This window comes from Hippocampus comes, unplaced genomic scaffold (genome assembly GCF_001891065.2).
Source record: "Hippocampus comes isolate QL1 unplaced genomic scaffold, H_comes_QL1_v1.1 scaffold51, whole genome shotgun sequence".
Lineage (NCBI taxonomy): Eukaryota > Metazoa > Chordata > Actinopteri > Syngnathiformes > Syngnathidae > Hippocampus > Hippocampus comes.
Genome location: NW_017805497.1, coordinates 3059762 through 3073377, shown reverse-complemented (window position 1 = coordinate 3073377; position 13616 = coordinate 3059762). Strand labels below are relative to the sequence as shown.

The window sequence follows — 13616 nt, the reverse complement described above, 5'->3', positions numbered from 1 at the left end:
ACGTTACCCCCCCCCCAAAAAAAAGAGAGGAGAAGAAGGCAGAGGACATAGGAATAAGACAGATAAGACAACGATCAATGACAAAGGAAGTGACATTAACATTTGCATTTGTTGCAATGGGACAAGTATGTGATGAAGAAGTGAGGGGAGTTTTGTCAGCCTGCTGAGTTCTGAGTCGTGACCGATGGCTGATGATTTGCTTGTGTAAGCGGCGAAATGAAGAGAGCCAAGCCCTGAAGTGTGACCTTTGCATCAGGAAAATTGATTTGGGTGGAGTTAAGGATGATAATGTTCAAGTGAAGCACTACACTGTGGACTTCCACAATTTGAAGTTTTAATGGGTATTCTGGCCTGTGTTGCACCACATCTGCCACAAACAGAGTCCTGTCACCTTTTCAGATGCTATTTCTGACTCTAAATGCGCCTTTAAGATTCATTTATTAATGTACCGGAAAGCCTTCATCTTTTATGTAGAACAATTATATCATAAATGTTTTGCATGCAGGTGTTAGGGCTTTGGTGAACTGGTCAGGGAGATATGTGTTGCATGCCACTTTGCACCATCAATTTACAAAAATTGTATATCATAATGACAGAAAAAGTACCCGTCAGCATGAAGCTGTCAATGCAAAGGTAGGGACAAGTCATTCCTTAACAACTGTCGCTATGTATCCCATGCACTAACACAAGGTCTTGTGAAAACAGGCTATGCTACAGCTTTAACATACTGCAACGTCCTTGTAAAAGGATTATTCACTCGCAAATGCTCTTCATTCGCTTTATTCCACCGGCAGAGTGCCCATTTATTCAAGAGCTGTTATCGGTCAAAATGCAGGTTTAGTGATTCTGCACACCGGCTGCCTAAACCTTGAAGCTTAGATGTTCCTCTCGTCCATTCTTCAGCTGTGTTAAAACACAGGAGTCACACTCATCAAAACACAAAAACAGATGCAAAAATGAGGAATGTTGATCTTCTGTTCACGGCATCGAAATACAAGGCGCTGCAAAGCATGCTGGGAAGCGCGCAGGTTCACCATTGACATGTACAGTACAGTATTTTATGTCATAAATGTTTTTAACTGGGGGGGTTGTCTTTAGTGAATATTTCTATAATTAAGATCCATATTTTCGGTACAAATAAACTGCATAAGTTCCGCTTTGGCCGTTTTTGGTTGTTCCGAGGTTGCTGAAAAAAACGTTTTAGAACCGCCTTCATACTGCTATCCAATCAAAATCCACCAACTCCTCGGGTGATGATTGGTCGCTCTAGGCATATTCACGACGGTAAATACGGTCTTTTTTTGCTTCTCACAAATATTGAAGCACATGAATTACGTACCGGTAAGCGATTTCTACTGAGGAAAGAACGCAGAGTCATAAACGAAGCGTAGGCATTACAGTATTGAAGTCAAACTCGAAATTTGCTGCACCGAAAATTTCAGGATGGTTTTAGAAACGATTTCGAGGATAATAAAAGTCCAGCTCCCCGCATACCTGAAGAAACTTCCTCTTCCGGAGACGATCGGTGGATTTGTAAGGTTAACAGGTGAATAAACGATTGCTGTAATGCAGTACTCTTATGAATGTCCTGCTTGATGACTTCTTCACTAATGGGAACACTTTTTCACTCCTGGCGCCTAATCTTCACTGCATCTACGCATACGGACAAACCCAACGAGTCGGTCACTGTAAATTGAAATGTCAGTGTGCAAGCTGACCAAACTACGCGACTCTATCAACAAGCAGTCATTATTACGACTAACGTTGGGCACCGTGAATGAATTAAAGCCTTATAAATGTTACATGCAATTTGGTTTTTCCTATGCACTGTTAGCCCGTCCCCATTGCATTTTTATAGAACGTCATTTTAAACCAAACGATATATTGAGGGATGCGTTATTTATGATTTGGACAGTGCAATACTTGTATTAGTTAAAATACCACTAATCGTGTGTTATTGTTGAGAATTGTGGTGGCGGTTCTTTTTCATACAAATAAAAATGCTTGTCAACATTATCAATGGCTAAGCGGTCATGAAATGTGACTTTGCAATGTAATTGTAGTCAGAATATTCCACTGAGAGAAGTAACGCGTTAGATTAGTTGTTACTGTAAAAATTGATGTGTTTTAGAATACCAAATTACTGGCATCACGGGTTGCTACAATGTGCAAAATAACAATTGTTCACGGACTCAATTTAATTTTTTTTCCGTTTTTTTGAACAATAGTCAGCTATTGTTCAAAAAAAAAAAAAAAAAAAAAAACAAGCATATTCCCCTGTTGTGCCGTTTGCATTCCTATCAATTGTGTCTACATCCCTGCGTTTTAGTGTCCGAATGGCTGCGGTTGCTGCCTCTACTGGGCATCTTGGCTCTGCTGGGCTACATGACCATTCGTCCCTTCTTTCCCAAGAAGAAGAAGCAGAGAGACTGTCTGATCAACCTGAAGATTCAGAAGGAAAACCCCAAAGTGGTCAACGAGATAGACATTGAGGACCTTAACAGTGCAAACGTGTGCTACTGTCGCTGTTGGCGGTCCAAAACTGTAAGTGAATTTCACCATCTCGTCTTGAAATGAGAAGTCTACACAGAATTTATTTTTTTGTTTGTTTTTTAAACATGAAATATGTCATAGTGGTCACTGGCTGGCAGTTTAGTGGGTTCAGCTCCCACTCAATGATGCTTTGAATGAGTGTGAATAGTTGTCTGTATTTATATGCATTCTGTGATTGACTGATGACCTGTCCAGGGTATAGTGAAGCTGCTTTTTTACCAAAAGTCAGTCAGAATGTTCAACAGTTCCCTGTGACACAGATAAGGTTAAGCAGTCAGAAAATCGCTGGATTGATAGATGGATGGCTGGAAGTCATCACAATGTTTTATGTCTACAGTACAGTATATGTATCTGGGTTTTAAACATTCTCAACTTGGAGGATTAAGTGGTTGAGCAGCTGGCAAATGACATCAATTTATTTCCTCTTTTCAGTTTCCTGTTTGTGACAAGTCACACTTAAAGCACAACGAGCTGACCGGAGACAATGTGGGACCACTCATACTCAAGAAGAAGATCCTATAGACCACCTACTGGGAGATCCACCTCTCTCCCAGTATTTACATTACATTAATTTACACTCGGTAATTTTTTTTTTTTTGCATGTGCAGGAGAGAAATGTTGTGTCATGCAGTCATCAGCTGAAGTCATCCTGATGTATTGACAAAGGAATGGTTAACCTTTTCTGTGGTTTCAGTATATTTGTAATTGTAAATTTGATGATAGTCTCTCCGAGAGCCTCCGTAAATCATTGAGACTGCTTTGAGTGTAATATGGCATTTAATCATTATAAGCCTCCCAGGGCAACATTTTCCCCTCGATCAGGCGTGAAGTAAAACTCCTAAGTCTGTAAACATCCGGCAATTCTGGCAACTCTGTTACATTATTGTGATAACCGGATCTTTCTTTCCTTCGTTTGTTTGTGTACCAAATGTAATCCATCACACAATGTGAAATAGGCGGCAGGGTGGATGTTTGATTTGAAAAATTTAAGGCCATGTTAAAATATTGAAGACTCTTTGCAACCTTGGTTATGCAGCCTGTGATTTTACGCAATCATTTCAAACCATTGCACAGTCAAGTTTCATCAGCAAATTGCAGTAGAATTTTACAAAGCCTTATTGAGGTTGACGTGAGTGACCGAAGCATTGTTGTTTTCAGCCTGTTTCTTTTTATGCACTGTACCATAACAGTGACTGTGTATATACTTTACTTCCTTCTGAAGTAATTACCAATACCTACCAATATTTTTGCATCTATGTTGATATAATCACAGTTGTCTTTTCATGTTTTCTGGAGCATGGTTTGAATTAATTTATTCTTCTGTATACTGAACATACATATATATTGGCACAGTTGTGCTCCGAGCTAACGTTAGATTCTTAATGCAGTCCTAATCAAAGGTTTGGACACACTTTCTACTGGATGAGAACATTTGCTCAAACTTGTTCATGTTCATCTATAATGTCAAACGTCGATCCGCAGTACTGACAGTTGTCACATTAAACTAATCCTAAAACTGAAGAACTAAGCAAGAGGTTCAACTTGGAAACATTTTTATTAAATATTTAGTAAAAAACTAATTCACAGTTCCATATACTGTATATTTCATCAATACTCTAATACTGCACACAAAAACATATCACAATTTAAATTAATTGAACATCTTCAAGTGCCTTAACGTACACTGCATACTTTTGTAACAAATGAAAGTAACAAAACTGGATTAAAAATGACTAATAAATGATGAGTGTATATGACTGAATATGATTCAGCTTCTATTTCAAAGCAAAGGGAAATATTTGAATTACCGTTTATACATTTTCCTGAGTTTTTACACATTTTGATTTAAAAAAAAAAATAGTACTTAAGTGTCAAACCAGCTCCTGTTTCAAAACAAAACACTATTGTAATTCCCATTTTTATAACTAACTCAATAGGCTAGCAGATGTAATTATTAGGATTACCATAAAATCCGATTCCCTTATTTGAACAAATAAGAACCACAATCTTAAAAAAAAAAAAAAATCCATTCATGAAACTAATTCATTCAATTATAATGAACATTTTGACTCTGACATGAAATTACCTCTCGAAAACTGAATGACCATTCATTTACATGCTCAGATGTGGGTCATTTGTTTGAGGCCTGGAAATCACCAGTGGCTATAAATACATAAGTCATTCACGCTTGTGTTCCTGCAACAGAGAGAACAGCAGGAGCTGTCTGAAGACAGCAAGTCAAAGTAGGCCACTCGGTGGCTAAAGGAGAGCTGACATATCCAACATGTCATTACAATTATTTTTGTTTCAAATTAAAACTTGAGTCAAGTGTCCCATAAAGAATACACAGAGAAATAGTCAAAATAGATAGTAACAATGAAGTGTTCGATGCTAGTACACAGTGTTACAGCAGTTGCAGACATATGCCCTCAAATCCAAAATTAAAGAATCTTTCATTCAACACCTCATTGTTTGCATTGAGATCAGAGAGGTCAAAGAGTACTTTCATAGGTGACCGGTGTTTCATTGTCCTCATCGTCCCCTACCGCAGTGCCTGGGGGAGATACAGAGGGAGTAACGGTTGCTGACATTATGGGTTATGCTTTTTCAATCTACACCATTAGTTGCTGAAAAATTCACCAAGTCGTTGGTTTTGTGCTCAATCCGAAGTCCTGTATAATATGGTCAGCCTCTTAAAATAATGGCCAGAATAACATTTTGAGGGTTTTTTTTTTTTTTTGCCTTAAACATCTCCTCAGGATGCTGGCCACCTCTGCTAAAAGCGGCTGCATCCTTAGTCAAACAGATCATTCAATTCTAGGCCCAAAATGAAATTATTAATACATTAAAGATCATCAGAGTATTGCTCAGTTTTTCTGGTTTTCTGAAAAAAATGACAAGGGGAATTATTTTTAAATAATTTTAAATAAATTATTATTACAAAGGTGAGGATATATAAGTAGTAATTTAGCAAAATCTTGTCAACAAACCGTGTTAAAGTGAGTTGAGGAACTTCATGTAGTGCTTTGCCACCACGTTGATGCACCTATAGGCCATTATAAACCTATTTAAAGAGGCACCAATTACTCACTGTTTTCACTATTTGTGGATGAGCTTGATCTCAAAACACAGTAGTAGGTAGGCCTTTGTTTTCTATGTAATATTGGAGGTCTCTTGCAAAACTTAGTGTTTGAGTGGTCCGTTTTCTAAATAACAAACTAGTCTTTGGCACTCACATTGCTGCAATGGCTAAAAGGAGGGAAAGCAGAGCTACATTCCTGTTGCATTTACTCACTACTTCACAACTACGAGGCATGGGTGGTGAAATCTGAGCTGGGTTTAGTTGATAAATAATGCAGACACGTTACCTACCTAAGAAAAAAGCTGATAAATTCGGTTTGACTCGCTCACCACAGGCTGAGTTCTTTGGTTTCTGCAACAGGCATGGTCCACACAGGCCTATTATAAGGGCTCCGACTGGCGCCGTGAGAAGAATGGAGAGCACAGCCACGGTCAGCACATCCATGCCATACTTCTGCATCTGCTCGTCTTGCCTTGTTCTGGCCATGTCCAATGCTGTGGAGCCAATAGCTGCCTGGAAATTAAAAAACGAGTTGAGCTCTGCAGTCCTTTATGTAACAACCAGCAAACGTCTGAATACTTTATTTAATTTTTTTAAAGAGAATACCTGCACAGTGGCTTTGGGCATCCAAGCCAGGGCAATAAACAGCTTTTCACGAATGTTGAAGCCGGCGAACAACACACAAACGTAGGTGAAAAGAAGACGAACCAGCAGGGCAATGAGCAGAGACGCAATACCCAGACCTGCACAAGAAAACACGGATGCACAACACTGTCACATAACTTTTGATGACAAAAGCTTCCCCAGTACGTTGAGGTCAAAGTACACAGCTTTCAAGATCAATTTTCAAGCTTTTCCAGAACCTTAAAATCATACACATCAAAAACAGTAATAAATATATACGATTGTATAAACAATTGTTTTATAAGAGTACAAACAGAATATTTAATGGTTCACATTAAACCATAAATGCCAAGTTTTAATGAAACCTTAATTACAAATATAAAGGTGTTTTTTTCACATTAACCACATCCTCATCTTTTTGTTTTGAATTCATTGAGAAGAAAAACTATTTAAATACATCTGGGCCTAACTAAATAGTATATATACTCCCTATTCCCCTCTGACAGCAATTGATAACACTAGCATTCAGCAATATGTTTTTAAAAACACAAAAATGCAACATCTAAAACTATAGCACTTTTAAGAATTGTGTTTAGGAGATCATCTCGGTGCTCTCACCAACTGTGTGTCCCTCCAACTCCGACACTCTTATCTCTGCTCCGATTAAGCCAAACAGAAGTGGCTGAAACACATCCCAAGCCCAGCCTACCACTTCCTCCACGCGTGCCTAAACAGATACACAGAACTTGGTGTTGATTTCTATTGCCTCTGGCATGCATGTAGCCGAGTAGGAAAAGTATTTCTGTAAATCCAATGATGATTGCCGAGGGTTACCTTTTCTGTACCCCATCCGAGACCAGCGAGAAATGCCAATACCAGAGTACAGAGGCCACCAGAACCAGGAAATCCAGCCACACCGCTGCCAAACACAGCAAAGACAGACAGGCCGAGCACCAGGAAGGATCGCTTCATCACCAAGTGTTTCTACAAGGACAAATCACAGTCAGTGAGTACATATTGTATGTTGTGTTTTATACACCATGCTGGCCGATCACAGTTTTAGGGTTCATTTGAGATTTTCCAAAATTGCACACCTGAGGGGGAGTATCATTCATCAAAATACAAACAGACTGTATGATTGTAGTTTGGCACCTGCATTTTGCAAAAGACATAAGGAAGTTCTAAAACAGGAAAGGAACTAGAAATGTAAAGTGGGGAGCATATCTTATTTACATTACAATCGTGTTTTATTTACTTTCTTGGTCACTTTTTTTCAAATCTCGAATCAAATTTGAATTTTCAAAACTTTCAAGCACCAGTGGGAAGCGTGGCTTTGAAACTTGGTATTTCCAGCTCTCAGTAACTGCCTGGGGTCAATACCAAGGTGGTTAAATTTGATGACTCAACAATGGAGAAACACCTACGCAAAGTGTACCGGTAGTGATGTTGCAAGATGCTCAATGTCTACCTGGTCGAGACTGGGAAAGTACTGGATGAGGAAGCCAAGAAGGATCCCAGCAACCAAGCCACTGGCCACCTCCAGCACACCTCTCAAGATGTTGTACCATGTGGAACCTACAAGAGCAAGATTTATAAGAAATTCAGTCATAACGTATTTGGGCAGAAAAATTGGCTTTTTTAAAATGTGTTTGAAGAATAATCAATTCAACTTGGGTTTGTATTATGAAAACTGAGCGTATTGCAGAGGGCACGTGGATACGTTCCATAATTTATTTCCAAGATGATGAGTAAATACTCTCCATCAGTTTCATAAGCCCACCAATAAAATCATGTTGTTGTGCTACAACTTGTTTACCTGAGGAGACAATAACCCGTGGCACAGCATTGCGAAAATGGTCTGACATGGTCTTAATATTATTTTTGTAAAGTGTTTTCTTCCCCGATATTTAAAGTTTAAAGGGGGCTTATTGAAAGAAGCTCATTTTTTATAATAATGTTATGAGAGATATGCATGACAAAGATTTTCATTTAATAATCAGTTGAGTTACTTTGTAAGAATCATCACCATGTATGAGTGACGGGGTACTCATGGTATGACAAAAAGGTTCGGGAGTGCACAAGACAGAAAAGATTGTGAAGGTTACAATGAGACCCGAATTTGCAAATTGTTCTACAGTAAGTCAGAACACTCCATTAGCTATCACTAACCAACACGAACTCAGTAATTAAGTCAGAATCAGAGTAAATATGTGTATGAAAAACATTTTGAGGCCATAAATCTAAAACAAATGAAAAAGTACAGCAGTAACTTAGCATGCCATCTTGTGCTTCATGACAACATACTGTGTTCTTCTTCAAACCACTTCATTGTGCACCAAATGCTCTACGTCAGGACAAAGTGACATACCATGAAAATTCTGCCTTAAAAGTCAGCATTTCTCCAAAAATTGCAAGCACCACTGGCACACATTTTGGCATCTCAGTGGTGACGTGAGCTACACTAAAAGTTTGCTTTGTCCTCCCCAATTACCTGTAGCGAAAGCCATGCCCAAGCATGTAGTGAACCCTGTTATGGCAAGTATGTCATCAAAGCTACCCGCTGCCATTAACAAAGTTGGGATGCCCTGCTCCACACCGTAACCGTCCTTCTGCAGTAGCAACATGGAGGGGACCACCACTGCGGGAGACACGGCGCCGAGCACAAAGCTGCAAAGTGCAAGAGACGGCCCCATTCAATGTATACGGTACGGACAATCCACCATATCGACGGCCGCATAATTGCCAAAGCCATTTTGCAATATTTTTGGACGACAAGAAAAAAATATTTTCAGAACACACATCAGTAATTTTTTTTTTATTGATATTGTAACAAAAACTTCAACTCGATGGCTGAACAGGTAAAGCCCCTACCCCATTGAGGGGCGAACAATTGAGACTCTTGTTGCAGGTAGAAAACTGCATGTTGTTGACGTCAAGGTCACAAATGTTCGCAAATCATTCCGCAACAGTTTTTTGTGATTTTTCTTGTCGCAAGGAAATTTTGAACACGTTTAAAATTCCCTTGCGACAAGAAAAGTACAGGAAAATATCTGGCGACCATTTGGCAAACTTTTGCGACCTTCACGGAAAGCTGAAGAACTCTGATGTGAACGTTACATCCTCTGCCTTTGAAATTATTCACCATTGTTTGCCGCTCAGTTGGATAGGGGCTTAAGCGACAGGGAAAAGACCCCCCCCCAAAAAATAAATAAATAAATGTGTGATCTAAAAAAATATATTTTCCCCCTTGTTTTCTAAAAACATTGAAACATGACTGAGGCAATTATGCAATGTCGCCAGTGATATTTAAATGAGCTGTTATAGACAAGAGAGAGGGGAGATATTTACCCTAGGATGAAGCCCCACACCCAGGGCAAACCCATGAGGAAGTGGGAGACCAGAGCTATGGTGCAGGCCTCTATGATGCACGGCCCCACTGCCACACGCAAACACACAGACTTTAGCTTCCTCAGAGCCTGGCAAAGCAAAAGATCCAAGAGGTTATAATCAACATTTTTAAATACATTTTCATATCCTTAAGATCTGTTTATATTTATATCCATTTTGTGTTATTCATGTTTTGCCTTGAGTTGTTCTTATTGCGAATGAATAAAGTATCAATATATCTATATAAGCCTGATATATCTTATTTAATAGGTTTATAATCAAAACATGGCAGTAGAACATCCATCCGGCAACAACAGACATCAATGAAAATGATATACTGGTACTTTTAATGTAGAATACAGTATTACTAAATTGACGCATTTGTCAAAAAGCAGAGTGTCACAATTTTGCAGCCCACATGCTGTATTTAGCGTTAACCTAACTAAAGTATGAACACACTTTTCTGTATCTCTGAATCCAACATCTTACCGAGGGATCCAAACCCAGACCGGCTCTGGCTAGGATGACCGCCAGCGCAATGTTCCTGAGGGAGGCGGACCACTTGAAGTTAATGTACACACCGTCTGTTATTACTGGGACATTTCTCAGCATGACACCCATGAGTAGCATACCTGCAGTAGGAAACAAACTTTGCTGATAATTTGATCCTCTCACTGTGTTCAAGTTCACATAGTTTTCGTCTCAGATAGGACTCCTGAGGCTCCACAATCCAATTGTATGACAACCACAATCATGCATGTATTAATCCAACCTTTCTTGTCATATGATGTTAAATTTGCTGCTGAAAACATGCAAACAGAAGTCACTTTTAATATCACACACAATGTTGAAAATTAACCCTTCATGCATCCTGTAAACTGATAACCCGATAAGATGTCCACTGTAGTTACTGTTGTCATTGAAAGGGTTAAAAAAAAAAACAAAACAAAATGAAAAACAGAAAAGATGATTCATAGATGACCAAAATGTATTGCACCAATTCCAATCTCTGTTTATGACATACAGGCCACGTAAGTACCAAAAACCAAGCTGTTCAACCCAGCACTGCAAAGCATCAGAGAACACCATTGGATTAGATTTACAATTTTACCTTAACAAAAAATATTTGTGAATTGGTGGACTAAAAATTAAATATGTTGTATCTAGTTTGTGCAGCACTTATTTTTGTCCTAAAGATGTTTCATTTCCTACCAAGAAGTGGAGGGAATGGTGGAAGTCTGGGCAGCCGAATCAGAGCCACCAGTTTGCCACCAATGACTGCAGAGATGAAAAGCACCGTAATGCCAAACAGGTTACCACCTGGAAGACATTCGTCCTCTGTGACGGACCACACCACTCCAAACAGTACCGCGGCCAAGAGGACTGGAGAAGACACAAGGCAACAGAGTTAAGAAAAATGTTATATATTAATGCTGTTTTGAGGAAAGAGGTTTGATAAAGTCATAGATTATCACTGACGGCATGATAACCTGGGTGGGCCTAAAAGGATCCTGTTGTGAGTTTACCTTTTGTAATGACAGAGGCCACAAGGCCTCTTGGAGGACAAGGGCAAAATCTGTGAAGCAAGGGGCAGCAAACAAGTGGTGGTTCTGTGTTGGTTCCCGCATCCACCACAGGGTGGCGAGGAAGAAAGTAAGTTGTTTCCTCTGTGACATTTGGACTGGAACAACGTCTCACCACTACTTGGATCTGGTTCACATTCAGGTGCTGGAAAGAGAGACACAGAGCATGGAACAAAACTACTTTAATATTTCATCAAAGAAAATAGTAACGAAATGACTTTTCAGATGATTATAAAGGTCTAATACAATCATCATTATGCTTTTCTACAACAGAGTACACTTGGCTCTCCTCGACAATGTTTTTGTCTGGTCCCTTTCCACTTCCAAATAGTACCAAGACAAACTACGAAAACCATGCCACATTTACCATAGCATGGAACAACAGGGGAATGAGAGTATTCTGTATTTACTTCTCCGCATGTCATATGGTTATATTTGAGGATAGCTGAGAGCAGCAAGACAACAAATCGCTGGAGCAAAGTGGAAATTGTGGCATGTAGTTCTACTACAACAACAGCATCAAGAGCTAAAGCATATCAACAAGCTTAAGCCAATGATAGCATGTGTTTAGTTCTATCATTTCTAGCCATACATCCCCAAATGTTACACAGATGGGACAATGAAATATCAGCTTGACCAGTGATTGACAGGCAGTGGCTTACATTTGGTATCTGTTCAGCCTGCTGAGAACACCAGGTGACCAGATATTGTGTGGTTTTTTTACAGTGTTACACAAAAAATATTATCGCTTGACTCTTGGAAACATGTTGCAAAAAGACAAGCAAAAGCAGAGTAATAAACTGAGAATAATCACATTAGTACAGTATGTAACTCAATTGATTATCATTAAAGTTAACTGAATTGTATATTTTAGTTAGGGATAAGAAATAAATGTTAATACTACCTCCACGTGATTTCCTGATGGCAAAGGGATTCTGTCCAGAAGCGGACTGGGTGCGGGACTTGGTGCATGACTAGGTGCAGGACTAGGTGCAGGACTGGGTGCAGGACTGGGTGCGGGACTGGGCTCCGGAGTGGCAGGTTTGGACCGTGTGTCCTCCATGGTAGAATGGAATATCTGGTCCACTCTTTTCTATCACAGCACATTCAACTGAGGGGTGGAATTCCTGGCCATAGATGGAGCAGCTCCAGCACAACTTGTACCTGTCCACCTCTTTAATTCCAACAATACAGAAAACGGTAGTGTCAGTGGAGTGTAATCACATTTAAGAAAAGTATTGGGCTCCTTTTTGCATGTCCACTTCATCGCTGCTGATTTTAGCTCTTCTGGCAAAGCCGTACTAAACAATATCCATCCATTTTCTGTACCGCTTTATCCTCGCAAGGGTCACGGGGGGTGCTGGAGCCTTAAAAATACGAGTCGTAGAATCCGCCGTCAAGCATCACATACTACAATGTTTTGTCAATCACGAGCTGGTGGCACTGGCAACAGCAGTTGGTTAATCCAATACTGTCAACAGAGCACACTAATCGATGCTTACATGCTTGGCCATATGGCGCGACTAGCAGTGGAAGTTTAGTGAACGTGGATGTTTCCGCCAAAGTCTAGCCTCCGTTAATCGGCACACCTAGCCAATCCTAACAGCTAGCTAACTTGTCTAGTTTGAGGAGGGTCTCGCTCTTCGTCTGAATGGGTTAATAGCGAACAACCCTACGTCATTACAAGGGCGTGGCAACATGGGATGCTAACGGGTTAGCATCGCGTTACTTTACAATTGGCGTAAATCCACGCGTCCTGGTTCACTGCGAGCTTAGATATATTTTCGGACATCGCCGAGCTCTAGCTAAAGCGTCTCTTTGCCCTCGGTTTGTATGTATCAACATTGTAACATTACAGATTTACAGCAGTGCTGTCACGCCGACATTTTAGCAACAAAAAGAACCTATTACCGTATTAGCTTGTCACGAAACGCTAAAGTATGAACCCGGCAAGTTGTGCAGTACTGTATATCGAACTAATCAGTCATAATAATTCACCCTACTGGACTCTTCGGTCTGTCCGAGTAAAAACATCTAAAGATTAAGACATGCATCCATACATGCACGATTAAAACACAATTTCCAGCAAATACTCAATTCTTGTAATAAATTGTGTGCTTAGTGCGCTTCAAGTCAATTACGGAACCTCTTGTCCGATAAGGGATGCTGGACGTCGTAAATCCCGTAACGTTCCTATATTAATCATCAATTAAATGTAGGGAAAAAACACTTACCTCACACCATAAACATTGTCAAAGCTTTGGAACTGGCATTGGCAGCCTTTCTGGCAGATTGGCCGGGAAAGAAATGGTAATAAGATTAGTGATGTCCAGTCTCTGTCGTGTGGTATTGGTGTAAGGCTGGGAGGGGCGAGGTTAAGTACAAAC

General features: G+C 39.8%; 2 protein-coding genes across 5 annotated transcripts; one reads left to right on the top strand and one right to left on the bottom strand.

Annotated features, from left to right (window-relative positions):
• Window positions 1–1285: 1285 nt before the first annotated feature.
• cisd2 (CDGSH iron sulfur domain 2) lies at window positions 1286–4074 on the top strand. The gene is made up of 3 exons (XM_019876735.1): window positions 1286–1546; window positions 2330–2544; window positions 2986–4074. The coding sequence occupies exons 1-3, from the start codon at window positions 1444–1446 to the stop codon at window positions 3073–3075; spliced, it is 408 nt and encodes a 135-aa protein (XP_019732294.1). The 5' UTR covers window positions 1286–1443; the 3' UTR covers window positions 3076–4074.
• Window positions 4075–4089: 15 nt separating this feature from the next.
• Window positions 4090–13585, bottom strand: LOC109519886 (mitochondrial sodium/hydrogen exchanger 9B2). 4 transcript variants are annotated; one of them, XM_019876729.1, is made up of 13 exons: window positions 13464–13585; window positions 12134–12403; window positions 11173–11374; window positions 10859–11029; window positions 10136–10278; window positions 9608–9735; window positions 8751–8926; window positions 7728–7834; window positions 7094–7243; window positions 6878–6986; window positions 6242–6378; window positions 5926–6148; window positions 4090–5107 (listed from the first exon to the last, which is right to left on the bottom strand). In XM_019876729.1, exons 2-13 carry the CDS (start codon window positions 12290–12292, stop codon window positions 5046–5048), a joined length of 1767 nt encoding a protein of 588 aa, XP_019732288.1. In that variant the 5' UTR covers window positions 12293–12403; window positions 13464–13585; the 3' UTR covers window positions 4090–5045. The 4 variants fall into 4 exon arrangements, with proteins under 4 accessions (XP_019732288.1, XP_019732289.1, XP_019732287.1 ...); XM_019876730.1 differs by lacking the exon at window positions 13464–13585 and adding an exon at window positions 12732–13435; XM_019876728.1 differs by lacking the exon at window positions 13464–13585 and having other exon boundaries at window positions 12134–13435.
• Window positions 13586–13616: the final 31 nt, after the last annotated feature.